This window comes from Echinops telfairi, unplaced genomic scaffold, assembly GCF_000313985.2.
Source record: "Echinops telfairi isolate 266 unplaced genomic scaffold, ASM31398v2 ScPeMD7_7424;HRSCAF=8462, whole genome shotgun sequence".
NCBI classification, from domain to species: Eukaryota; Metazoa; Chordata; class Mammalia; order Afrosoricida; family Tenrecidae; genus Echinops; species Echinops telfairi.
Window position 1 is genome coordinate 61632090 of NW_022111324.1, and position 27045 is coordinate 61659134.

Here is a 27045-nt window from a genome sequence, read left to right on the forward strand (position 1 = left end):
CAACAAATGTACAAATGTGCTTGACACAATGGATGAATGGATGGATTGTGATAAGAGTTGTACGAGCCCCCCAAAAAATGATTAAAAAAAAAAAAGAAGTCAACCTTGAGCAATGGTTACCATGGGTGAAGGAGGAAGAGTTTTTGCTTAGGGGCATTGAGTTTATGTTAATGGTGGCTGAATAATTTGGAAAAGGATATTAATAATGATTGTGCAACAGGAAGAATATAATCAACAGCATTGAATTATACATGTAGAAGTTGTTGAATTGGAAAATGTTTTGCTGTGTACATTTTGGCCATATTTAAAAAAAAATAATTCCATGAATAACAAGAAGTACAAGAATGTGTTCTAGAATTGACAGAGGTGACGACTGTACAACTCTTCTGGATATGATTAAATTCTTGAATTGTATGACATGTGGATGAAGTGCTAAGAAAATTGTTTTTAAAAAAAAGAAAATTGTTTAAAAAGAGTTTCACTACTATCATCCAAGAAGAAACTCATGTATTCTAGCTCAGGTATTTTCAGTTACATCTACCTCTAAGTCCCTCTGACAACCCTGAGATAGTCAACCTGTCCAAGCTAGCTCTTTCCCAAGCACCCCTGGTACCTTGCCTCTTCTCACTGTCCACCTCCTTCCCCCACTCCCCACCATTTCAGCATGTCTGTTCTTTAAGATGGAGCTATGCCACTTAGGCTTCATGGCTCCACTAACCTCCAAAGCACATGTGACTTCTGCCCACACAAAGTCCTGACTTCTTCATTGCACTTGGCCTTGCTTTCTGGTTTTGAAATTTTCTTACTTACCTAGCCACACTGTATAGTCTCTTTGAGAACAAGTACCACTGATTATATAACCTAATCTCTCTGCCCTCCAGGAGTACCCAGGTCAGTGCTTTGGGCAAAGCAGAAGGTCAGAACGATGGTGAAGGATCCCAATTTCTAAACTCAATGCTAGAACGTTGGACTGGTTCCACTTCTTTCTAAATATCACATTTTATGTGTCTAATGATAAAAACAGAGTCCAAGGTGGCACCCATGGTTAAGTGCTGACCTACTCACTGAAAGGGTGGGGGTTCAAACCCATCTAAAGGTGACTTGGGAGCCAAGCCTAGAGATCTACTTCCAAAAGCCCTCTGGAGCAGCACTACTCCCACCCATGGGGTCACCTTGAGTCATGATCAACTCACAACAACAACAATAAAGCCAAATATCACGCCCTTAAAATTCTTCTCATTTCTTTGAAGCCACCCACAAAAGAAACAAACAAATAAAAACCACCAGTTGGCCAAATAAAATTCCCTGGGGATTAAAACATAGAGACTCACCCTTGGTTTAACCCCGAAAGGGATATTTGTATTTTTTAAGTTCATCCAATGAGCTTTTATGAGCACATAGGCTGTGCCAGACAACAGTGGACGCGACAGACATGGTCCTGGCTTGAAGACCACAGAACTGACATTCCAGCTGACGATTAACAATGACAACAAAGGGGGAGAAATGCACACCCATGAGAGGAGATCAAACAGAGAGGATGGCCCTTCTGAGAAGGGGATGTTTGAATTGAGACCCAAATGACAAGAAAGATCCCAGCATGGGATGACAGGGCAGGGCATTCCACCATTCCGTGCAGAGGAAGAGCGTACAAAGGGCCCAGGTGGGAATGAGCCCATGTGTTCTGAAGGATGGGAGCCAGTAGGAGGGAGGGTGACTGGCGCACAGCGGGGACAGGGGGCAGGAGAATCCTTGGAGACACCTCCACCTTCTTCATGTTTTATATATAGTGTCACTCCTACTTTTCCAGTGACTGGCTTTTCCTCTGCAGGGCATTCTGTGTGTAAACCCTCTGAGGTATTCAAAGGGAAGAGAGCGAGAGAAACTCGAAGACTGTAGAAAACTAATTAAGAAAAAGGAAATTCCACTTACCATAGGAAACAGTACATATTCTCTGAGGAAATCTTGAGAGTCAAACTGATTATAATCTCCAAAATCAGCTGAGGAAAAGGGTGGGGGAAAGAGAATGGGAAAGTTTTTATTACATGAAATTGAAGATGGACTAGACCAAGGCACGCTTATCACTCCCTCCGGACCCAAGGTCTGCATGGTTATGAGGTAGAAACAGTGCACAGATGGGTTCCGTCCAGTTACTCCTGTTACTCAGCGATGCCATAAATATCCACATTGGCAGCACTTCTGGGGAGAATGGGGGAATTTGAAAGCAATTCCTATTAGGTTATTGTACATTTTTAAATGAACCTACATTTAACTGTTGGGTAAATATGCATCTAGCCACATCTTAAGGAAAAACTGCCAAGGGGCCGTTTTCTGTTTTAACTCAAGGTTATTTGGAGAACAGAAGAGCAAAACCCATCTACGTCTTTTCATTTATCTGCAGCTGGAAATTCCCTCTGCAAATCACCCTTGGCAAGCCACCTCAAAACTCTTTTCACCTTCCTGAACAACCTCACATGTTGCAAGATGCCCCAAATTGTTTTCTCCCGTTTTTCCCTCACAATGGTTATGCTTCAACATGTGCTCAAAGTGAATGCTTCCAGCCTGTGGCATCAATACATCAATGTCGTGCTTGTAATTCCATCCCCTCTCATGGAAATCAAACCAGCATGACATTCTAATTTCAGGTAAAAGAGTTAGCACCAGGTAGTATTGGATGCAGGAATCTTTAAAGTTGCCGAGACAGTGGAAGGGGAAACACCCACAGAGAGGTTGTTGAAAGGGGGAAAACCCACCTACACCCTCTGCAGATAACCATTATCAATTAGGTGCAATAGTCAAGCGCAGAAACAATCACTTGCTCAGCCTGCTCTCAAGTTTAATCATCAGTTATCGTATTTTATCACAACTTGTATCTCTGGTGTTATGCGTTTCTAATTGCCCAGTGAGGGTTCTCAGGAAAATCATTTAAAACTATGATAGCTAAGGGAGGTCTCACTAAACAGCTGGCGTCAGGAATCCAATGACACAGGAGACCAGAGTAAGTTCACCCATTAGTCATCCTGAGAGCTCTCATCCTGCTGAATGGATGGGATAAGCTTGTATTTTAAAGGGAACAGGCTGGACTGGAAGAAGAAGGGCGTGCTAAATCATCCCGTGCTTCTTTCTATTAAAGGAGTCTTCTCAACTCTTCCAACAAAGCACCTGCTGATGGTTCTCGCGAAACGGCCCTTGATGTCTGTCCTTTCTTTCTCTATGTTGGCAGTTGTGACACAACACTTTTGCCCATTTTCATCCCCAGGGTAACATCAGCAGCTCACAATCCTGGAAGCATTATGTCCACCAGAAATCACCAAGCAGCTAATACCCCGGAGTGGCACCATCAAAGACAGGCTGCCTTACCAGACACTTAAGAGGCCAAATGGTTCCATTTCAGTTCAAAGTTTGAGGCAGGAGGTTGAGTTCACAGCTTTTTTCTCTTTTTTTGCAAAGTGTGATCGTTAGGTTTATTATGCCAGCTAGGCTCCCATGACAAAATATGGGAGGAATTTAATCAGGTCGCAGCTTGATTGGAAGGCAACTGAGATAAATGTCTCTATGAGGCTACTTCTTCCTCTCTTTCTCCCTGGGTGATTGGACCAGCATGCTGCTGCCTGAGCTAATCACTTGCTTCAACTGTATGCTGCACTACCTGTGGGCAGAGCTAACCCGTGGATTGTGTTGCCTTGCCATGCATCGCTAGAGCTTGAGGCTCCATGAGGACCTGCTTTGCCACACTGCTGGTGTATTGTGTCACCGTACGTGCAGCACTCAATCTTGTGGCTCCGTTGGGACCTGCAGCTTCTTAAACAACAGCTGCTGACAGTTTACACTGGCATAGTGACCATGTTTAAAGAAAATAGTGACTGAAAGGGAAACAGGCTCCTTCTGAAAAAGTATGGCACCGGCGGTCTTCTTGTTTTCAAGAGGGCTAAAGGTGACTTAAGAGTCCTGCTGGCAGAGTGGTTTTGTGTTGGGCTGCTAACCACAAGGTCCACAGTTTGAAACTACCAGCTCTTCCGAGGGTGAGAAATGAGACTTCCTATGCCTGTGAAGAACGCAGTCTCGGAAACCCATGGGGGCTGTTTTTTCTTGTCCTCTTATAGCACAATGAGTCAGCCTTGACTCAGCGGCAATGAGGGTGTGTGTGTGTGTGTGTGTGTGTGTGTGTGTGTGTGTGTGTGTGCGCGCGCGCTTGGTAAGCTCATTGTCACTATTCAATTAAAAAGTACTGTATGAAATACAGTCAATCTTTGTTATTCATGAATTTAGATTTTTTATAAATTGTCAACTTGCTAAAATGTATTTGTACATTTACTAATTCTGTACTCCCAATGCTTTTGTAGTTTTTTGTGGACAAGCACCCCAAACAAACCCACTGTCATGGAGTCAGTTCTGACTCATAATGACTTTAAAGAGGATTTCCGAGATGAAATCTTCACGGGAACAGGCAGCCTCCTCTCTCTTCTCAGGCCTTGTGGTTAGCAGACCAACACCGAATCCACAGCGCCACCAGGGCCCCTGTGGACATGCAAAAAACAGTCAAAAATCGGAGTCACTCGCCACACACTTTTCCCAGCTGCGGTCCACCGAGGTGGTACATAGACAAGTGTCTTTTGCATGGTCAATTTTATTGTGGTGTCGTGCTTTCCCATTTTTATACCCCTTTTCTTTTTTTGGTAATGTTCCTGTTTGGCACAGCCCAAAGCAGCATGCTGATGTGCTGGTTCGCGCTCCTAAGTGGAAGAAAGAGTGTGGTCTTCCTTACAGAGAAGTATGAGAGGGCTTCAAAAAGTTCATGAGAAAACAGAAATAGAAGGTAATGAATTTTTCCACAAAGTGTTTAAAACCCCCTCGCATGTGTGGGAGGTAAACTTCATTCAGGCATGAGTTACCGCACTGTTGGCTGTTAGTTTGAGGTTAATGAATGAACAAGATATACTACACAAGAACATACGCAGGCGCTCGCATGAAACAAGGTTCTGGACTGAACAGTTGACAAAAATGTGTCCAGAGTTTTGCAGGTACCCAGCCCTGCCTTTCCTATATAAGCAATGGCTCAGAATTCCCTAATTCAGTATTCATGTGACTTCATAGAACGCAAATTCTGTGAATATTGAGACTCAACTGGTTATAGATATAGCTACACATAACAATTTAGAGAAAACTGTGGAGCTGACTGATCAATCAAATAGGGCAGATTGAAAGATAACTTTAATACAGGACCTGTGATTACACATCACAACTAGGCATGTTTACCTTATCTCTTGACTACCATTAAAGTATACCATGATGTTTAAAGCCATCTCCCTTGAAACTGTTGGAACCGTAATATAATTACAGCATTCAGCTACAGAATATGACCACATTCTACATAGGCTAATTCAGGGGGGCCGGGGTGGTGGGGGTGGTGTTTTCCAAAAGTCCTGAAATGCAGCTTTAATTAAAGGCAGGATAAAAGGTGCTATAAAATCAAATAAAACAGAAATGGCCCCAGCAGTGGCAGGTTTCAAACAACTTAGACACAAGCACTATTCGGTCACCAGAAAAATCAACGTTCTTCCCACTTTGAAAGGAAGAGGACCACTCTAAGAAACGGTACATGCTGCATACCACTTGATGAACCTTGGATACATGGTGCTGTGTGAAATGAGTCAGTTGCACAAGCTAAATATTATTAAATCCCACCGACAGGAAAATAGTGGGACTGGCAAATCTAGAAAGACCAACCTTTATTAGGGCTTACTAAGGCTGGGCAGGAGTCCTGGTGGTGTAGTGCTGATGCATTCGGCGGAGAGCTAAAAGTCAGCGTTTCAAAACCACCAGCTGCTCTGCGGGAGAAAGATGGGGCTTTCTCCTCCTGTAAATAGTTCCAGTCTCAAAGTCATGGGGCAGTTCTAACCTGTCCTATCGGGTCAGCATGCACTCGAGGGCAGTGAGTTTGGTTTTAGAGTTTGGAGGGTTGGGCAGGAAGGGGAGACTCATTGCTTAGGGGACACTGAGCTTCTGTTCACAGTGATGGGGGAAAAAATGGAAGTGGTGACAGTTGAACAGCATAATATATATGTCGATATCACTGAATGTTTTTGGCATGCAAAATGAAATTGAAATGGTCAACACTCTGTCACATATATATTTGCACAATAAAAAGGGCTACTCCAATCAAATAGATCTTAAAAGTACACACAGTGGTCACAACCACACCTTACCTTGCACAGCTAAGCCGGCTAGCCGAATCACCTGCTCCAATGTGCACCGCAGCCGCCCTTCAAGCACGTCTTTTTTGACTTGCAGGTAATACTGATATCTGTTCATGGGCACAGAGGAACACACAATCTTAAAAATGCATACTTGGCTAGATTCCCACACCACAGCTGCCTCAACCTGGAGAACCCTGTGTCCACAGCAGGGCACATGGGCGGTGCTGACAAAGGTCACTGCTGTGGAAAATGACAAAATGGCCTCTGGTCTTTGTTTGACTTGCCAGGTGCTACATCCTGCTCATGCTCAGTTTGAACACATGCTCATCACATCATTTATCTGGAGGGCAGCAGGCTGAACTACCATTAAGGGCAGAGATGGAGAACAAACATGCTCTTCTACATCTGAACACCCCCAAAGTGGCTGCCTGAGCAACATCCAAGAATGCGTGGTCCTGAATAAATTCTCGAAGCACAATCATCTTTGTAATTCAGATGCTGGGTGCGGTAGATCCCCAATGGTCTAAATGACTTGGAATTCTGCTAGAGGGTAGAATCAAACTTCCCTGAGCCAGGCTTCACTCCACATGTCTACGACTCATAAAAAGTTCATCTAATGCAATACTGAACTTTTCAACCTCAAGTACATTTTCAAACCGGCAAAGTTCAGACGAAAGAATGTGCCCATGCACATCGAGCCTCAGACTAGACCACGGTGTGCACAAGCTAACACTGTGCATTGTTTCCCTGCCAGTAAAATCATGCTTTCAGGATTACCGAAACATTTCGAAATCTCCTTACCCAGACTCCCAATTCCAAGACTCGGCTCTCATTGACCAGACTCTTAAAGCCTCCTCTGCCCAAGGACAGACGGGTGTGAGTAATTGCCTAAAGGGCATTGAGTTTGTGAACAGGGATGAGAAAACTCAGAAATGAGCGGTGGTGATCATTGCACATGATTAATGGAATCGATACCACTAAATTGTATCTGCAACATGCTGAAATGACAAGTGTTTTGTTATAAGTTTACCACACCAAAAAAATAAAGTATTCTGGTGGCAGCAAAATGGCAACTCTTCTGGGTCTGAACGTGCACAAACCAGTAAGGAGGAAGCACTAGGTGGGATCACGAAAAACCCTTATCGAATTCAAGGCACTTCTTTTTGTGTTTGTCTGAAATGAACTTGTTTATCACCAAAGACTCCAGTCTATTTCAATTTCCAAGGCACTCTATCCGCCCATCGAAGGAGTTTCTGACAATATACGTGGTGACAAGAAATGGAGAAATCACAACTCGTTCCTTAATTTTTAGGAAAAAGCCAGGAATAAATGAAAGCCTTTAGCAGCAGTGATTGTATATGATTGTAAAGAAACATGATGCGTAAAATAAAAATATATGGAATTCCAGGTTGCTCCAGTAAAATATGCAGCTATATCGAAATCGTATGCACCCTCCACATACGCACACGTCCCCAACACCCTTCACTACAGTCAGGGACCCCAATCAAGCTTATTTTCCAATGCTTCACCCAAGGTAAGTTAACATAACAGAAAGGTGGTCCTCATTTGATATGAGGATCAAAGTCCCCGCTGTTTGCCTGCGTGTCTCCCCCTCCCAGGGGAATAGGGAGCCCAAAGCAAGTCCGCTCGTGGCTCATGTCAGCAACTCAGGTTCTATGGTTCCACCCAGCAGCCCATGAGCGCCAATAAAAATGCTTTACGTGAGCACGTTGGCATCACGAATGATGTGCCTCATCAATTCCCAGCAAATCACCAAGGCTTTCTTTATAACCTGATTTAAAATGTATCACTCACTAACTCTTATGTTCAAATATGGCCTAATGATGTAAGGTATGAATTCATCTGTATTAGTCTGGGTACTTTAGAGAACCAAATCCACAGCAACTCATGTATAAGAGAGAGTTTTATATAAAGGGTAAGTGTGCATCAAGAAAACATCCCAACCCAGTGCTGCCCAAACCCACAAGTCCAACATTAACCCATTAACCCATATGTCCAACACCAATCCACAAAGTCCTCCTCCATCTCACAAAACACACACTACGATGCCGACTGCAGGAGGAAAGCCGAGTCAGAGAATGTGTAAGCATCTCAGTGCTGGCAGGGGTCTCCACACAGCTGCTCCAGCACCCAGGGCTGCGTCGGGGCAGGCCCACGTGGCTTCTCCTCAGGGATGCCTTGCAGGAAGTCAGCCCCTGCAGCTAAAGAAGGGAACTGGCCAAGGCAACTTCACCCTGGCCCAACCATCACAAAGCAAGAGACCCGAGAACTAGAAAGGTGAAACTCACCGAGCCATTTACCCCACCCCCTACTTTCAGTTAATCCCACATGTGTTTATCAGCCAGGTTAGCACAATAAACTAACTAACTCATCATCCATCTCCTGGGAGAACGTTCCGTAAATCCTGCACTAGGAGAGAAAACAGACTTGGGGAGATTTCTTCTCACACCATATAGCAAACCTGTTTGCTCTCCGTGTTCTTCACTTCTTCTGCCAAGGGCTTCACTCCTCACCTTCGGCCACGTTTGTCACTGCCAGGTTAGTGCCAGGTTTCTTCCGGCATTCCTCTTGTGCCTTTGGGACAGTTCTCCAATAGATAGTAATGGGTCCACTCATTTAGTCGCTGTAGCTGTCCCTCTGGGAGACTCCAGGAGCTGCTCTCTGTGACCCCTGAGCCTTTTAGGGAAGATCCTTTTGATCCTTTTGCTGTAACCTAGTCAGTTCTTAGATAGGAGAGCTGGTGCCTGTGGAATCCTAGATAAGGAAGTCAAACTCACGGCGACTGTGTCGATCCTGATTGGCAGAGATCCAGTGGGACAGAGTAGAATTGCTCCTTAAGTCTTCTAAGATGATACATCTTCACTGTAGCAGACAGTCTCATATTTCACTTGCAGGGCGACTGGTGGGTTTGAAACACAGACCTTAGCAGCCCAATGCCTAGCCCACAGTGCCCTTCAGTTAGGCAGCTGACTAATGGAAACAAAACAAAAGACTACAAGCTCACTGCCAGAGTTGCTTCTGACTCATCGCAACTCTCGGGCAGGGTAGAACTGCCCCCGGGGGTTTTCAGGACTGTTACTCTTTACAGGAGTAGAAAGCTTTGGCTTTCTCCCGTCTAGCCAAGTACGAAGGTCCTAAATTATCAAAAAGCCGTTATGGCTTCGGAGAGACGTCAGATAGATCACTGAGAACAGTCAGGGAGAAACTGAGGACCACACGAGACTGTGGGCATGGCTATGAGCCCACAGGAAGGACAGAGGCTTGTAACCCTTTGCAAATTACCTGGTACACTTTTATTCAAAGGGCGCTTTTATCCAATATAATAATCCTGTCCTACAGAAAGACTAAATGTGAAAATAACATCTGAAATTCTATTTCCAATGTATACTTTTTGTGGCTTATTTGTGATTATTCAATTATAAGAATACAACAGCGAATTCTTTTTGGGAAACATGCAATTTCATGGAAGCGTACTCCACCCTTTCACAGCTTTGGGTGGAGGGGAAAAGAGGGGGGGAAATCATGCCAGGAAGTAACTCTCTGCCAACTTTCCAGAAAGATCCTATTTGAAAAGCCACGGAAAACGTTCTATATTCTTTTCACATTGAAACAGAGGGAAGAGCCATCTGACAGCTGAGGTCCAAGGAGCGGATTTAGACTAGCACTCAAGTCTCCTGCTGAGTATGAATGTCAACAAGGATGCTTGGTGGGTAAAAGCACAGTCTCCAGTTTTGGATACGGTGTTGGCTTTGTTTTGTTTCTAATCGACAGAGAAGGTTCATTTGCTGATGAAACGCGAGTTTGTCTGAGTGACAGGGAACACACCTTCCCCACAGGGTGATGAGACAACTGACAACCGGCAGACTGCTCTGTCTGGAGGGTCCCCACCCCGAGAGAAGAAAAAAGGTGATTTTTCCCGAGTTCCTTCCTCCCCCAAGACTCTGACAGGGAGGTTTTTGTTTTGTTTTGTTTTTTAAATTCCATCCTGGGCCACATCAGTGAGAGGATTCAATACTGCATTCTGTTTGGGTATCAAAGAACTCTTTCAAAGAACAGCCCATGAATGATCCTCAACACTTACAACAGATGCACTGCTAAGATCCTTGACCTCCCTAATTCACATTACCAGACTATGGACCTTTATAGGAGAAACTATCCAAGCCCTTGGGTGTAACTGTGTTTGACTTGAAGTCCGATTAATAAGCCTCAGATGGTGAAATTCCATGTGGTGTTTTAAAGAAAACACGGACTGTCCTACCCTAGAACCACAAATGAGAGGAGAGGAAGCCTTTAAAGATATTTATCCCACCTCTCCAACAAGTGAAATATTCATTCCAAGCCTGGTTCAGAGAAGTGGCGTCAGATAGGAAACAGCCAGGTAAAACAAGAAAGCCCTGAGGTCTGATGTGGGTCATGCATCTACCTCCACATAAATCACAAGGGGATGGAGCTAGGGAACAGGGTGGACCAGAATGTGGTTCTAAATGTTTGCTTCTGCTTTGATCAGGCCTTCTCCTGTGGGAGGGTCATATCGCTGACCTCATTAACCCCGGCAGCAGCTTTGCAGCCAGAGAAATCGGGGTGTAATTGGTGCATGTCTCTCTCAAATAAACTCTCAGAGCCTGGTTCTCCCCTGCACAGTCCAAGCGGCCTGGACCCTCAGGGACATGTAAAGCAAAAGGAGCTCACAGCCTCCACGTGGCTTCCGAACCAGGCTAAAGCGGCTCCTGTGGGTTTCTGAAATCTTTAACACTTAGAACTTTGTAAACGTTTATGTTTGAAAGCTCTTTAAGAGAGTAGAAAGCCTCATCCTTCTCCCGAGGAATGGCTAGTGGCTTCAAATTGCTGACCTCGTGGGTAGCCGCCCAACACATAAACTACTACACCAGCGGTTCTCAACTTGTGAGTCGTGATCTCTTTCACGGGGTCACCCGATCCATCACAGTAGCAAAAGTACACTCATGAAGTAGCAACGAAAATAACGTTATGGTTGGGGGTCACCACAAGCTGAGGAGCTGTATGAATGAATGGCGGCATGAGGAAGGTTGAGAACCACTGCACACCATCTGGGCTCCTAGAATATGCAAGTGGGGCAACAAAAGGCACCCTTGATTTTAAAAGCCACTGAGACGTGGGGTGGGGTGGGTGGATAATCGAGCTCTGGTGGGGAAAGTGCTTGGCTGCTGATGGGAAGGTGAGTGGTTTGAGCCCGCAGACGCTCCACAGGAGAAAGATGTCACCGTGCAGTCGGCTCCCACCACAAGGACAACGTAGGGCACGATGCGCAGGCAGATAGATCGACTCTATCCTGCAAGGTCCCAGGAGCCCAAGTCCACTGTCGGGCAGTGGGCTGCGGTGGCTGGTCTATCACCAGCATGGCTTTGCCTGTGCTATCCCATCGGAGACTCTTTAAAAACCAAGCCCAATCCTTTCATCCAGAGTGACTGTGGGAAGGAAGGAGAATGACCTCCACCCCCACCCCCTCCCGCTGCCACCTTTTCTAGCGGGCAACCACACGGACAAAATAGGGGATTCTGATTCGCAGTCCTGGCAGGACGCCCTCAGACCCACCGAAGACTGGGCATGAAAACACTACGACCCGGCAGCTGGGCAGGGTTGCTACGTGTCAGAACGGACTCGATGGCAGTCTTTTGACCTGGGGACTCTAGCCTTCCAAGCCGAAGCTTGGAAGGAACGGCTTTCTTGTGTGTGTCTCAGCATATGCCGCGAGCGTTGAAGTGAAAAGTTTTCCCGTGAAATCCTAATACAACAGGAGGTGGTTCACACGTGGGCCCCCAGGTTATTCCAGCTCATCCCCCACCTCCCCAGCAACAACCTCCAGCAGCACTTCACTGGCCGCTCACCCCCCCCGCCCCCCCAGTCTCACAGACACACACGTTGGAAGAGAAAGAAAAGGGAGCCCACACCTACTGCATCAGAGGACTTGCTGGCTGCACAAAGTGCCGCTGCCGAGGGAGAAGAGGGGCAGCCACTAACTGAGCCGCAGACTGCTCCTCTGGAGAAGCGGGGCTGGGCCCCGGGCAGGGGCAGGCCTCGGAATGCGGGAGTCAGACAAAGTCAGACAAAGAGAAGTCCATCCCACACACAGTCAGCCGGTCACTGGGAACGTCTACAGTCTGGATCGCACGTGCCGTCTGGACTGCCTTCGGCTGCTATCCCAGTGCCCAACCTGGGGAAGCGGCAGGAACCACGGAGAGCATTCGTAGCAGGACCCCCGCTACCCATGGAGGTCTGAGGGGTAGAAATGGCCTTTTCACAGTTAAAAACAGGTCTGAGAAAGCCTTCAGTGGGCTGTGGGGCCACTGCCCTGACCACACAGCCCCTACCTGGCCCTCCCTCCTTCCCCAGCAGACGCCATCAGAGCAGTAGCCCGCTTCCCAGCTCTTCCCACCGGAGGGTTCACAGGGAGGTGGCAGCTTGGAGAAGCAACCGGTCCACGCCACGGCTACATTCCCATAGGACATAGTCAGGCTGAGAGGGGCGGAGGGAACCAAAAAGACAGGTCCTCTTTTCACTGCAATTACTCAAACTAGGAGCCCTGGTGGCATCATGGGTTATGGGTTGGGCTGCTAAACACAAGGTCAGGCTTTCAAAACCACCAGCCAACCATGGGAGACAAGGAGGGGGAGTTTTACTCTGCCCTATAGGGTCGTGAGTGGGTGAGGGAAGGAGTGAGTGAGAATGAGTGTGAGTGTGTAAATGAGTAAAGGAGGAAGGGACAAACCCCTCTCTAATTGGCAATTCCTGAGAGTTAGGACTGTCAAGCTTGGGACCCAGGTCTCCTGGGGCAGTGCAGTCCAGCCCAGCACTGCTTTCTCACTCACATGCTAGAGGCCAAATACGAAGTAAGGAAAAGTTCCTCTGTTATAAAAGCCAATGAAGCAGAGATACAGGACAAGGTGTTTTAGAATTCGGGGGGTGGGGGTGGGGGGAGGCCAGGCAGGGCAGCAAAGGAGGGATGTTTTAAATCTCAGACAGACAAAGCTATCAGGAGGAGAGAACGAGTACATTCCACCCATTCCAATGGTGCTTCCTGGCTGTCAATCCAGATAATGGCCAGGGCGGCCCTTGCCGATCCCCGCCTGCCAGGACCAGATAAACGGTGTGTACACAGGCTTGCAACCAAATAAACCTGAATCCCTCCCTCCCTGGCTGCCAACCTCCTTAGCCCTCCAGCCCCAGCCCTCAGGAAGTTTCAGTTTATGATTAAGTATAATACTTTGGTGCCTGACCCCCTCCGCTCTCTAAAAGCTTTTACATATTTATTGAGTGTTTCACGGACAGGGAAGCTCTGCCCCATCTAACAGACTACAAAGCCGGTGCACCTGCAGCGAGGCAAACACTGAAGTCAGTCAAAAGGCGGAGTGAAAGAGGCTATCACGAAGAAAAACTCATGTCATGGGCCGATTCCAACTCCAGGCAACCCTATGGTGAGAACAGACCCGCCCCGGTGGGTTTCCCCGAGACTGCACATCTTCACAGGAGTAGAAAGTCTGGTCTTTCTCCTGTGAGTGCCTGGGGCTTTCAAAGTGCTGACTGTGCAGTTAGCAAACTGAAGAGTAGCCCATTATGCCATCAGTGGTCTTGACGAGCTAATAAAGATAACCTTAAATGGGAATTGTTTTTCTCCTAACCTCTTCTGTGCCACAAGCTGTTACATGTGCATGCAGAGAAACACACCACACCACACACACACACACACACACACACACACCAAAATACACAGGTCTACCTTGTCTACAAACAAGACAAGGTTTTCCTGGCAAAAGTTCAATGTCAGAAGTTTTCAGCATTCATCGATCAAAGTTCTATTTGCCAGGGACATCTCACTTCTAATTGAGACTCCTTAAGTTTCAGTGAGTCAAAGCATTGCAATGCTTCCCTAAGAAGGCTAATGTTTGTTTAAATGCACACAAACACTCACAGGGGAAAAAAGCCAATGACTGCAAGGTGTTGCCAAAGAGAGAGGCATGCCACAACCTGAGCCTGGCTTTCTGCGCTTGAACTCTTGCATTAATTATAACAAATTATAGAGAATCCAAGCACAGTTTGTATGTACAATAAATTCCCTAATAACAGCCTATAATTTAATCAGGGTTTCTCTTTAAACAAGAAAAACTCATCCCCTACAATAATATATCAGAGAGGGAGAATGAATATCCACACATCACTTCTTCTGTTGTAATAATTCTATGTTGGGGGTGGGGTGGGGAGGCACAGATTCCTTTCAGCATAGGCTCCCAAACGTATCTTGCTTACCACCCCATTTTCAGGGGGTTAAAAAAAAAGCACTCGGCGTCCCCTGGCAATTAAAAACTTTTGTACTGTAGCCCATAATCCAGGTTAAAGTGTAGGTATGTGCTTTTGCAGCCCCCACAGCCAATGAATTGTTCTAGTGCCCTCCAGGGGACGATATAGCCCACTTTGGAAAACAGCGAATGCTTTACAACAAGCATGTCCATAGGACTAGAAAGGAGGTGGGTCATTTTGGTGTTCTCTGCTATGATGCTCCCCGTTAGGAAAGCTTAGTAACACACCTAGAACCACCCAGCCTCGAAGCTAAATTCTACTGTTCCACAGAGTTTGATGTAAACAAACCTGAATCTGTTTACAAATCTCTAATGTTGTACATGTCCACAAAGTTGAAATGGCAAATGTCTTATCCCATATATGCTTACTGCAATTTAAAAAAAGAAATAAAAACTCCAATGGCTTAGAAAACTTTCTGAGGTTCTCAAACAAGTTAAACATGGTTCCACATAACCCAGCAATTCGACTTACATATGTTCACACAGAAACATGTATACGGATGCTGAATCACAGTCGCCAAAAGAGTGTAAACAGCCCGAATATCTATGAGCAGATGAAGAGATTAAAAAATGTAATATATTTATATAAAGGAATACTATTGGGTCATTAAAAAAAATCACCAAGAGTAAAAAGCAAATGTAAAGATGGGAGAATTTTTGGGCAATGGAATGTCTGATGAAGGTCTAATCTCTAAAGTTTATAGAAAAATCCCAAAAGCTTTAGCAGCAAAAGGCAAAAAATTGAATTAAAAAATGGGCAAAGGACATAGACACTTCACCAAAGATATTCTGGTGGCCCACAAAAAAACCACAAAAAGATGCTCACATTTATTAGCCATTAGAGATGCAAATCAAAACAACCGGGAGATATCATCTCATCCCTGAAAAAAAGACCCTTATTGAAAAACAAAACAAAACCGAGGACAAATGCTGATGGGGCTGCAGGCAGACTGGAACCCGACCAGCAGTGTGTACGAGTTACAACCTTCCCACAAAACAGTACGACACTCCAGGAAACAGGATGGGGTTTCCTTAAAAAGTACACATAGAAATACCATCTAGTCTAGTAACCTCGCCACTAGGTATGTGTATAGGATAAACCATCTGCAGGGCTTACATCCAAGGGAATAATACGTAACAATAAAGAGAAACGGTGAATCCTGAAATGCATCTTAAGGTGGATGAATTTGGAAGGCATAAGGCATTCTGGTGAATGAAATGTCGATTATGAAAGGGCAAATATGTAATGAAACCAGTACTATAAAAAGTCCAAAAGAGATTTATACACACATAAAAATATTCTTTGATGGGTACCATGGAAGGCTAGGGAGAGAGAATCAGTAACTAGATAGTATCCAAGAGTTAACCATGGTGAGTGGAAAGGTGATGTGCAATGGGGGGTGCGGGAGAGATGCGTGTGAGCAGGACATGAACCAGGCAAAGGAAGGCAACGAGAGACATGCAAGAAAAGGCAGCTGTGATAGATGCTGGAGCAGAAACAACCCTGCAATAACAGTAATAACAAGCAATACCTGTGAGTAGGTACATAGGTAAATGTTCGCCAAACACGTGAAGGAGGTCATATGGGAGTACACCACATGCATGTGTATGAGGGGACTTCAAAGAGCTCAAGGGAAAAATCCCATTATCTTTTTTTGTTATTATTCCATGATTTTTTTCATTCCATTTTCCACGAACATTTTGAAGCCCTCTCAGATAGGTAAGCTCATGGATATTTCTATGTACATGTTTGTAAATTCTGCCTGTATACTCCAATTAGCCCCCAGGAGGCACTGATAGAATCTACTTAGGCAATGGGTTGAAAAAACTGTAGCTGACAGCTATATAAACCAGAGTCTCCAGGTTGACATCAAGATGGATTGTCAAACCCCAGTTCATAAAGTTAACGTTCTACATTCTAGTCTGGAGAGTGATGCCTGAAGTCTCGAGAGCTTTTGAGTAGCCATCTAAGAAGCTACTGTTGGTCTTTTTCCATCTGGAGCAAAGAGAATGAGGCAATCAAAGATACGTGAAAGCACAAGTCCAGAGGACCAATGGCCGACGTGAACCATAACCTCTTCTAACTTGCGACCAGAAGAACTAGAGGGTGCCCAATTACTACTCCTGTTCATGCAGAGCTGGGCAATACGAGAAGGTCAATTCGAATGGGTGGAAAATGCAGAACAAAATTAAAAAAAAAAAAAAAAAGCCCAGGTTACTGGTATAAAAGAGATTAGAGCAAGCCCTGATACCATTATCCTATGTCAATTGTCCAAATTGAAACTCCAGATACTCCCAGAGGCCACGCTCAGCCAAAGAATAATAAACAGCAGTACCCCGTGAAGTACCTACACAACACCAATGGGCAAGCCTTTCCCCAAACCAAAGATGAGAGGGAAGAGGGTCTGGGAAGCCTAATGAACACAAACAAGGACCCCAGGGAGGAACTGTCAGTGCTCACACACTGGGGGGCTGTATCAATGAAAGACAACAATTGTGTATAAATTATTGACTGAAAGCTAATTTGATGCGTAAACTTTCACAATGACATGCTGCCACACAGATGAACCGTGAAAACCTTACAGTAAGTATAACTGAGGCCCACTCATACTGCATGAGTGCATTTACGTGAAATGCTCAGAATAGGCAACTCCCGCTATGTCTGATAGAGGTTTAGGGAAGTGGGATTAGGGACTGACAGCTAAGGGTTACAAGGTTTCTTTCTGGGATTATAAAGATATTCTAGAATTAGGCAGTGGTAAGAGTTGTACAACTTTGTGGATACATTTTAAAGCCACAGAAGTATATAAAATAAAATGGTCAGTTTTACGTTGTGTGAATTCTACTTCATTTTAAAAACAAAAAATTTCTAAACACCCAATATAGCACATCAGGCCATTCATGAGCTCTCCCACCCTGTTCCGTGGCACGCCCTCCACTTGAGCTCTGTCGATTGAAGAAGTTCCCAATACTCCCACTGCTCTTTTCTAGCTCCGTGCTGTTTTGTCTTCAGGAGCTCTGGGGGCAGAGTGGCTGCACACTGGGCTGCCAACGGCAGGGTCAGCTGTTTGAAAGCACCAGTGGCTCTGAGGGAGAAAGACGGGCCTTCTATTCCCACACAGAGTTACAGTCTCAGAAACTCACAGGGGCAGTTCTACCTTGTCCTATAGGGTCACCTTTAGGCAGAATGGCCTTGCTGGCAGTGTGTTTTGAATGAGCTGGTTTGCAGTCTGGTTGGGTTTTTTAATCATCTATTCCCGTACAGAGTTACAGTCTCAGAAACTCACGGGGGCAGTTCTACCTTGTCCTGTAGGGTCACCTTGAGGCAGAATGGCCTTGCTGGCAGTGTGTTTTGAATGAGCTGGTTTGCGGTTTGTTTGGATTTTTTAATCATTTTCTTGGGGACTCGTACAACTTTTATCACAGCCCATATATCCATACGTTTGTTGCCATCATCATTCTCAAAATATTTGCTTTCTCCTTGAGCCCTTGGTATCAGATCCTCATTTTCCCCTCCCCCTACCCTCTCTCCCTCACGAACCCTTAATAATTTATAAATTATTATTATTCTTTTATGTCGTTTACACTGTCCGATGTCTCCCTTCACCCACTCTTCTGTTCTCCATCCCCCAGGGAAGGGGTTATATGCAGATCCTTGTAATCAGTTCCCCCTTTCTACACCACGTTCCCCTTCCCCTCCTGGTATCGCTACTCACATTATTGGTCCTGAGGGGGGTTATCTGTCCTGGATCCCCTGTGTTTCCAGATGAGCTGTTTTATCTGTCTAGATGCCCGTACCCGTACTCTTCCATTTGGATAACCACCTGCTCATCTTTTCAGGCGCAGGGTAATGTATCACCTCTCTTACAATTTCCCAAACTCTCTCAAATCAGCAGCCCTTCTCCCAGGCCCCACAGTCCTCTCAATGTCTCACCTGAACCCAGGCTGCACCCACTGCCATTAGCCTCAAACTCCATGTGATCTGGGTCTGATTAAATTTTTAATCAAAGCACCTGGCACCAAGTGGACACTCAATAAATGTTTCTGAGTTATGGTAGACCCACAGAGTCCCTACAGAGACAAAATGAAGGCAAAACCCGTCAATCAGGCAGATAAACAGAAGACAGAAGAGGAGGGTAGGGGGAGGAGGGCCGGAAAGGGAGGGCAGAGGAATGAAGGCAGGCTACCAATCTCATTCTAAGGTTATTCGATGTTCTTTCCATGGTATGGGAAACCAAAGCCACACCAAACACACTGCTGATGAGATAGTGCCAACTCAGAGAGACCCTATGGGGCAGGGTAGAACCGCTCGTGAGTTTCCGAGACTAACTCTTCACGAGAGTGGGAAGTCCCATCTGACTTCTAAGGAGTGGCTGGTGGTTTTGAACTGCTGGCCTTGTGGAGAGCATTCCAACTCGGAACCACTACATCATCAAGGATCCTATCAAGAAATAGAACCAATCACACGTCAAGCAAGAAGCCTTAAGAAACTCTTGCTTTGATGTAAAGGGCAAAATAAGGAAATACCCCTCCGTGTGGGCCCAAAAGAAGGAAAACCCCCTCCTTACTTGAAAATGATTGAAACTCCTTTCCAAGCTTCCTAGGAGAAGAGGAAGAACTGGAGGATCCGTCACATTCAAGGACTAACAGTATAAAATAAACTTTACGGTGGGCAAGACCCCAAACCAAACACAGTGCTGTTGGATGGATTTCCATTCATAGGACAGAGTAGAATTTCTCCCACAGGGTTTCCATGCTGTCTTCTTCACAGAAGTGGACTGCCACATCATTCTTCCATGGAGTGGCTGGTGGGTTTAACCCTCAACCTTTTGGTTTGCAGCTAAATACTGTAACCGCGGCACCATCAGGGCACCTTTGCTATCTGCTGAAGGTGCGCAAATTAAGGTGCACCAGGCCCATCACTGGCCAAAATTGCAGCTGTAAGGTACTGAGCTTCATCCTTCTTCCATGAGTAATAAATATGGCTTAACTCATCAGCTCCAAATATACACCTACCTGCCCTGAAAATCATGTGCTCATAACATTACCTACAGCTCCACTGTGGGAAAATGGAACTTCAATTACATTTGGAAGCCCCAGTGAGTCAACTACCCAAAGATCCTTCGCCCTGGTACAGAGCCAGGTCCGTGGTTCAGAAGCCTGTATAACAACCTAAAAATATTGGTGCTCCTGCAGATGGAAGGCAGTACTGTTGCCAGCAATATATGCCTGGTCTAAAGAAGAAAGCAAGATGAAAAGATCTACGAGCATGACCCAAGAGAACCACCTCTGTGAATGGGTATGAGTTCACCCTCATAATCCCTACATGCTCACAAATAAGCAACTGCCAACAGAAATCGGTTCTTCCAACCATGAAGTAATGGGACAGGAAATAATGTCCCAGAGCTGAGAAGGAAATGCTGACGAAGAGTCTAATGTTGGATGAATGGATGATGAATGGATGCTGGGATTCGCGTATTTAATTAGTGGCATCTCCCAGAGACTATGGTAGAAATACAAGTCCCCAGCCAATAGCAAGTCATTTCTGTGGCGGGGCCTACAAAGTGTGTAATCAATGCCGGTGACCACAAAACTCAATGTAGACGGAAGCAATGAAGATGGCACTGGGCTTCTATCTTCTTCCATTCAGCTCCTTGCCCTCACAGCTCAAAAGGCATTTCACTGGTTTATCCATTCAGAGACCCAATGAGTATAAATGTTTTCTTGGAAGTGAGCTGCCCAAATAGTTGTGGCATCAAACAATACCGAGCTCAGCTGCAAAACAAAAAGCCCAAGCTTGCTAATCTCCAGGTGTTGCTCAATACAAGGCCTTTCCTGGCCACCAACCTGGAATCATTCGTTCCACCCTTCCTGTTCTGCTTGGTGTGTTTTACAACTCTAACATGGTCAGGATCTCACAATTTATTTGTGGCCCATTTTTGCCTCCCGGGCTATATTAAAAGTTTGCTTTGTTTATCTTCGTATTTTTCTCCAATTCCTACTATATACCGTGGGTCTTCACTGTACTCTGAGATCAGAGTACAACAGACATCATGACAACCACCCTGGGTGGGGCTTTCTGTAAGAGCCGGGCAAGTACAGTCTGGCAGGAAGAAGCTTGACATGGCTTTTATGGAATGTTGAAAGAAGTAATAAAAGCATACCAAATGTCTATCAAAAGCTTCCCAAGACCAGAATCCTCCAAAACAGAAGTGTTCATCAATTTCTCTCCACAGTAAGAAATTAGAGAGTTGAAGCAATCATTAACCCTGAAACTGCTTTACACTTGTGGTTTTGCACATGTGGCATTTTGTGTTGTGTCTCTCTCACAGGAATCCTTTAAAATTGCTGCTGTGGTCCCCAATTAAACCAGTTGCCAACCAGTAGACTATGACTCATGGCGAACCCATGTGTGTCAGAGTAGAACTATGCTCCACAGGGTTTTCATTGATACGTGTGTATGCATGTGTGTGTTTTCCCAGAAGTAGACTGCCCAATCACCCAGCTGTTGATTTTAATTTCCACAACCTTTCGGTAAACAGTTAACCATTACACCAGGAGTGGGGAACGCCAGGTCCATAGGCATTCGAAATCATCAACACCAGTTCACATCACACACCTCACTAAAGAGAAGTGGTTCCAGCAGCCCAATGGGGACGAGTTAATTAACGACTTGGCCAGTATGGCCCTGAAACAATGTGATACATATCCAAATGGCTCTTGGCAGAAAGAAAGGTCCTCATTCATGATTTTGTACCACCCAAGGAATTCAGGAGGGCACAGGGTTCCGAGGAGTCCTGACTTGCTAGGTCTTATGGTCAAGAGCTGTAAAAAGGAAATGGGAAAGTCTGTAGCTTCTACACGTCTGGAGAACAGATGACAAAGGAAGAAAGGAAGAACGAATGGCAACTTCCTTCTCTTACTGTCTCAGCGTCGGGTGATCTGCCCAAGTGGTTCGCCTGACCCAGAAAACGACTCAAAGTCATGCAAATCAAGACGTCCATATCTTCAGGTCCATTTCAAGAACACCTGGGAAACTGCCCCGGCATTTTTCTCATCAAGGGCGTGCATACATATCTGGAAAGCTACCAGGTGTTTGAAAGATGGCACCTTGCAGAAGCAGTGTGTGCCCTTCTGTCATTACAATGGGGGAGTTGGTTGGCGTGCCCAGGCTAGACAGTGGGGTTGGACACCAGGTCGTGGCCTAAAAAGGTGCTGATTTTTGCTGCACAGGCATAAAAATGCAGAAAAGAACACTGAATGTAAGGGTTTAGATGTGGAGACCAGAGGGTCATCGAGCACATCCAGTTGCACAAAGCCCCCAAGATGCCCTGCCAGGCCCAGAATTCATGGTCGGATGGACCCCTGCATGCGCTCCCCTTGCCACACTGAGATGATCCTTACCGAGGAGCCACTGTTCCTGAACCGGAAGAGGAGGCTGCATAGAAGAAAGGGAAGAAGCAAAAATGTATGGCTCGAGAGTAAATTAAGCTTAAAATAAAAGCTAATGAGAGTGTAAAACAGAATGGCCGAGGGAAAACAGGAAGGAAGATGAGCTGAACTGTACGATGCTGTAAACACATTGTAACCGGAGCCCATAGCAGTGCCCTGGCTCTCTACTGCTGGAAACGAATCGTTTCTCTTGCAGAATCTTTAAAGACAGCGGCAACTGTGATGTGTGCCAACAACTGCCAGAGAAAAAAATACCAAACCAGCAAACATCTCACTGCGCAAGAATCTAGCATTTTATTATGCTTTAATTTCTGCCAGAATTTTGCTTGATGTTTTCAAGCCTGGAAATGTCCTTTCTACAATTCTTCCTTTCAACCCCCTTCTGAGGCTCTATGATGCAAAGAGCACAGACCTACTTTGTTGAATGCAATTCTCAGATGTAATTTCTTTTCGTGAGAGTTCTACTTTCTAGTTGCCTTACTCTGCAAAGCAATCTTCCACAACCTTCAACCCAGAGCAAGCACTAAGGCAAAAAGCCTATTGCTGTCAAGTTGATTCCGACCCTACATAGGGTTTCCCAGGCTGTGATTCTTTATGGGAGCAGAGCCTCATCTTTCTCCGACTGGTGGGGTCTGGGCCGCTTACTTTGCAGTTAGTAGTCCAAGGCTTACCCAAGAGCACCAAGAGAGTGCTGAGGTAGGAACTGTAATGTCCTAGAGACAGACGTACACACCACCATTAGTTACACACTGGGCTGCAATTCGCAGTCAGCAGTTCAGAAACCACCAGTGACAACGAGGAAGACAGATGAGGTTTTCTATTCAGGTAAAGAGTTACAGTCTCAGAAACTCACAGGGAGTTGTTCTACCCTGTCCTGCAGGGTCACTATGAGCTGCCATCGACTTGCTGGCAGCAAGTTTATTTGCTGCTATACTGTGGTGGCTGACATGCTGTGATAATGTGGAAACTCTATTACTAGTATATCAAATACCACTGAATGGGTTTCCACGGACCTTCCACACTGGCACAGACTAGGAACCAAGCCTGGCGATTCCATTAAAAGTCCCCAAGTCACAACAGACAATTGTGCAGTATGGAGCTGGAAGATGAGTCTCCCAGATCAGAAGGCATTCTAAGCACACAGTAGTGGCAATGATGGACTTGAACGTGCCACTGACCACGAAGCCGGGGCAGACCTGGGCAATGTTTCATTCTCTTGTACAGAGAGTCACTGTGGGTTGGAGCCAACTGCAGAGCGATGAGAGAGAGAAAAGATGACCTAAAGTGACCAGTGGGTAACACAGCGGAAGGGCTCCTTTGTTTAGGACATGGGGCCAAAAAAGAGGCATGGCCACCACACAGAGGACTGTAAGTCCAAGTTCAGCGAAAATTCCTCATTTCTCCTTTTCCATGGAGGAGGCTGTTATATACACTTTCTCCTGTTACACATATTCTGTGATAAAGAACTTAAGAGTTACTGTCTCAAGGGAAACCACACAATGAAATGTCACCTCAGGAACCAAGAATTCAGCATCATAACCCAGAAAAGATGCGCATTAGAAGCATCAGAGGTGACCATTGGCAGGCAGGCCCCATGGCATAAGGCCACGTGCACAGGAGGGGCTTCCTCTAGCAAGGCACTCTGAGTAGGACCTAGGGCTCTGACTCCATTCATTCCAGTTCCACTCCCTACTGAGCAGTTGCCTTTCCGCCTCAGGTGTACTGAGTCAGGGTCTACATTCCCACGAGATACCCCCCCCCCTGTGATTTGGGTGGGTGGGTGGGGGCACAGTGATGTGGATCCTACATTGTAAAGATGCTGACTTTCTTCACAGCAAGATGGGAAAGAACGAGGAGGTGTTGCATCCAGAGGCACACAAAGGGTGAGGGCACCAGTCAGGGGCAAGCCCAGCAGGGTGGGCCAGGATGGCAGCAGGGCCCGTGGAAGGACGCAGTCAGATCTGGATCTATTTGCAAGGTGTGTAAGAAGAAGGGAGAGTGCAAGAACGAAGGCAAGGTTTCCGGACCAAGCGAGTGAAATGAACGTTTTAGACACAGTCTTCTCCCTATCAAAAAGTGACAGCGTGCTCTTTCACAGAACAGACTCGGGGAAGTGACCCGAAACGATTGGTGTTAAAGGGGGGTGGGGGGGAGGGGGGGAGACTGTCACCGTATTAACTTTCACTAAAAATTACAAGATCAAAAAAGTCATTAAGCCACTTCAGTCAAACCCTTGATCTAATCTTGAAAGAACAGGGGGTTGTCTGGTAAAGAGCCCACCCTCTTTCCTTGTGCTCCAGATGTCTGTCACAGAAACACCCTGCAGAAGAAAGCCAACAGACCCTACTACCCGTTTCCTATGGCCTGGACGTGGCACAGACAACGCCCTCACTTGGTGTTTGTCAAAAAGGCTGCAAACACACTGGCAAAAAGCGCTGGAAACTCAAATCAAGTGGGCTTCCTACTTCGTCCCCATTATAAAACCGCCACACTTTAAAAACAACAACAACAAAAAGCCCACCAGCAAATGCAAGGATGATCACAGTAAAAAGCGGTCTTTGCACCAGAACATGATTCAAGCACGCAGTAAAAAGAGTAGAAAGAGAAAATAATAGAACTTTGAGTAATTTATAGTTACTAACCCCTGCGTTTCCTGCCGTTGGGATTTTATTCCTTTTATGAAAACTCATCTAAAACTCCCACCATCTTTACACTGGAAAACTACATTCTGTATATTTTCCATACAGAGTGAGGTCCCAAGGAGTTCTTGCTTTCTCTCATCAGTGCATTCGGTGAAGGTCCTACAATTCTTGTGTCCGGGTGAAGGCATGACAGTGTTCATTCCAAAGAAGAACATGCATGTTACAGGAACTCTAGGGAATACGTGTCACCTTCTTTATGAGGTAAATCTATGATGATTATTCAACGGAATGCGGGGAATTGCAAAACATTGTTATAATTTTGTTTTCAAGAGAATCCAGCTCCATTCCTGTTGTAATCATTCTGATAACTACACTGCATGCATGTACTTTTATAATTCCCAAGCAGGAGTCCATAAAAATGGCAGAAGTTCATAAGCTACAAATTATGAATTTTTTTATGTGAACTTCATAAGGGTAGGAACTGAATTTTGTTCATTGCTGCATCCACAACAATCAAGAGAGTTCTAGCGCAAATAGCAATTATTTATTGAATGCCTGTATGGACATGTGCATGTGTGAAAGTACAGTGGCTCATAACAGGCTATCCAAACTAATTCAAATATCCAGTATGTAAAACGGCATCCTTACACATACACTACTTAGACCATGCTCGGAATATGTGACATAATGATGAAGTATTTTTAGGAAGTACTAAAATTTTATTGACTCCCCCCGCCCAAAGGGTAGATTCTATGATGAGGAGAGAAAATGGAACACTTTCGTGATAAAAATACTAGGCTTTCTAGATTTAGAAGATAATGTTTTTTCTTAAAAGCCAAACAAAACAAAGACTCCAAAAGAAGACATTGCGTAACTTAGTTCCAGGAGATAGAAAGTGTCTCATACCAGGAACCTATGGCCCAAGAGCATAAGGAGCACCTCGAACTTGACAAAAACTCTCAAGAAATCAAAAGCTTACATACCAAGATTTGTTTATCCAAACTAGAAATATTTATCAGGTGATGACATTATTTAACAGACTAATAACAGCGATACTAACTCATTTCCAAGGTCACACAGCAAGTGAGCAGTGGCATCAACAATGACTCAGAACTGCTGACCCTGGTTGTCTACTAGCTCTGGCTGCAACCACATTAACTCAATGCAACACCAACATCACCACCTCCATTTTCTAGGGGTGAAAACTGTATAATGGAAGGTGATCAGCTTGTACAAAACTACCCAGTGAGGTAGAGCTCAAATATAAAGGGGAGAGGGGCGTCTGTCTTCGGCAACATCACTGCTTCCTACAACACTGTAACCACCATGGTTTTCCTCCCCTCTCTAGGAACTACTCAGACCCCCTTCCCACCGTCCACTTCATTCATCAGAGAGCCCTTGTTACTGATAGGAATTGCTTACCCTTTAGATCAGCGGTTCTCAACCTGGGGGTCAAACGACCCATTCACAGGGGTCGCCTGATTCATAACAGTAGCAAAGTTACAATTATGAAATAGCAACGAAAATAATATTATTTAATAAAATAAACATTTTATTAAAGGGTTGAGAACCTCTGCTTTAGATATACTGGGGAGAAATCAGACTTAGAGTCCCTGGCCTGACTGCCTTCCCTTCCTTCAGTCTTGATTCACTAATCAGATTCTAGGGCCTTCGGCAGTGGGCACCTAATTCAAGTGACATCACTCCAAAGCTCCCTTATCACTCCATCCGGAAAGATGTTGCCAGTAGAAAGATACCACACATTACTTTGCGGCTCAGATATTAATTGGAAAGAGTGGCATCTTGTAGTACTCTAAATTTTGTAGGGTGCCTTGTATTTATCAAGGAATATGCTATCGCTATGTTAGACGGATGCCAGGCAGAGAGGAGGAGAAAGGAAGTGGGAAATGCTCCAGGCCCTGGCAGAGAACTGATGTTAGCAGACACTGAGTGGACCAGTCAGGCAGGTCAGGAAGTAGCTGCAGTAAGGAAGAAATATTCTTGCAATGCCTCAGATGTTTGCCTTTATCTTCAAGCAATGGTGAGCTAATAAAGATGTTTTGATAAAAGGAAAATAGTTTAAAACATCATTTAAGAAGGATGTTTAGAGTTGGTATGTAGGTCCTACCACAGGCGTGGTGTGACGCACACCTCCTTAGGGTTGTGTCGTGTTCTGTCTGTCCAGTGGGCTGCCCTCAGCATGTTGTTGTTAGGTGCTGAGCTGGATCTGACCCATAGGGACCCTACACAGAACAGAACAAAATGCTACATGGGCCTCGCCATCCTCATAACTGTTCCTACACTTGAGCCCACTGTTGCAGTCAGTGTCAATCCATCTTGTTGGGGGGCTTCCTCGTTTTTTGCTGCCCCTCCACTTTACCAAGCATAATGTCCGTCTCCAGGGCC

The 27045-nt window shown here is 45.4% G+C and overlaps 1 protein-coding gene across 1 annotated transcript in view; it reads right to left on the reverse strand.

Annotated features, from left to right (window-relative positions):
• PTPN14 (protein tyrosine phosphatase non-receptor type 14) overlaps window positions 1-27045 on the reverse strand; it is a 164175-nt gene that overhangs the window by 59579 nt on the left and 77551 nt on the right. The window contains exons 4-5 of the mRNA XM_004699891.4: window positions 6204-6301; window positions 1930-1997 (exon numbers count right to left, since the gene is read on the reverse strand). Coding sequence (XP_004699948.1) covers window positions 1930-1997; window positions 6204-6301 — 166 coding nt within the window. The remainder of the gene's footprint in view (window positions 1-1929; window positions 1998-6203; window positions 6302-27045) is intronic.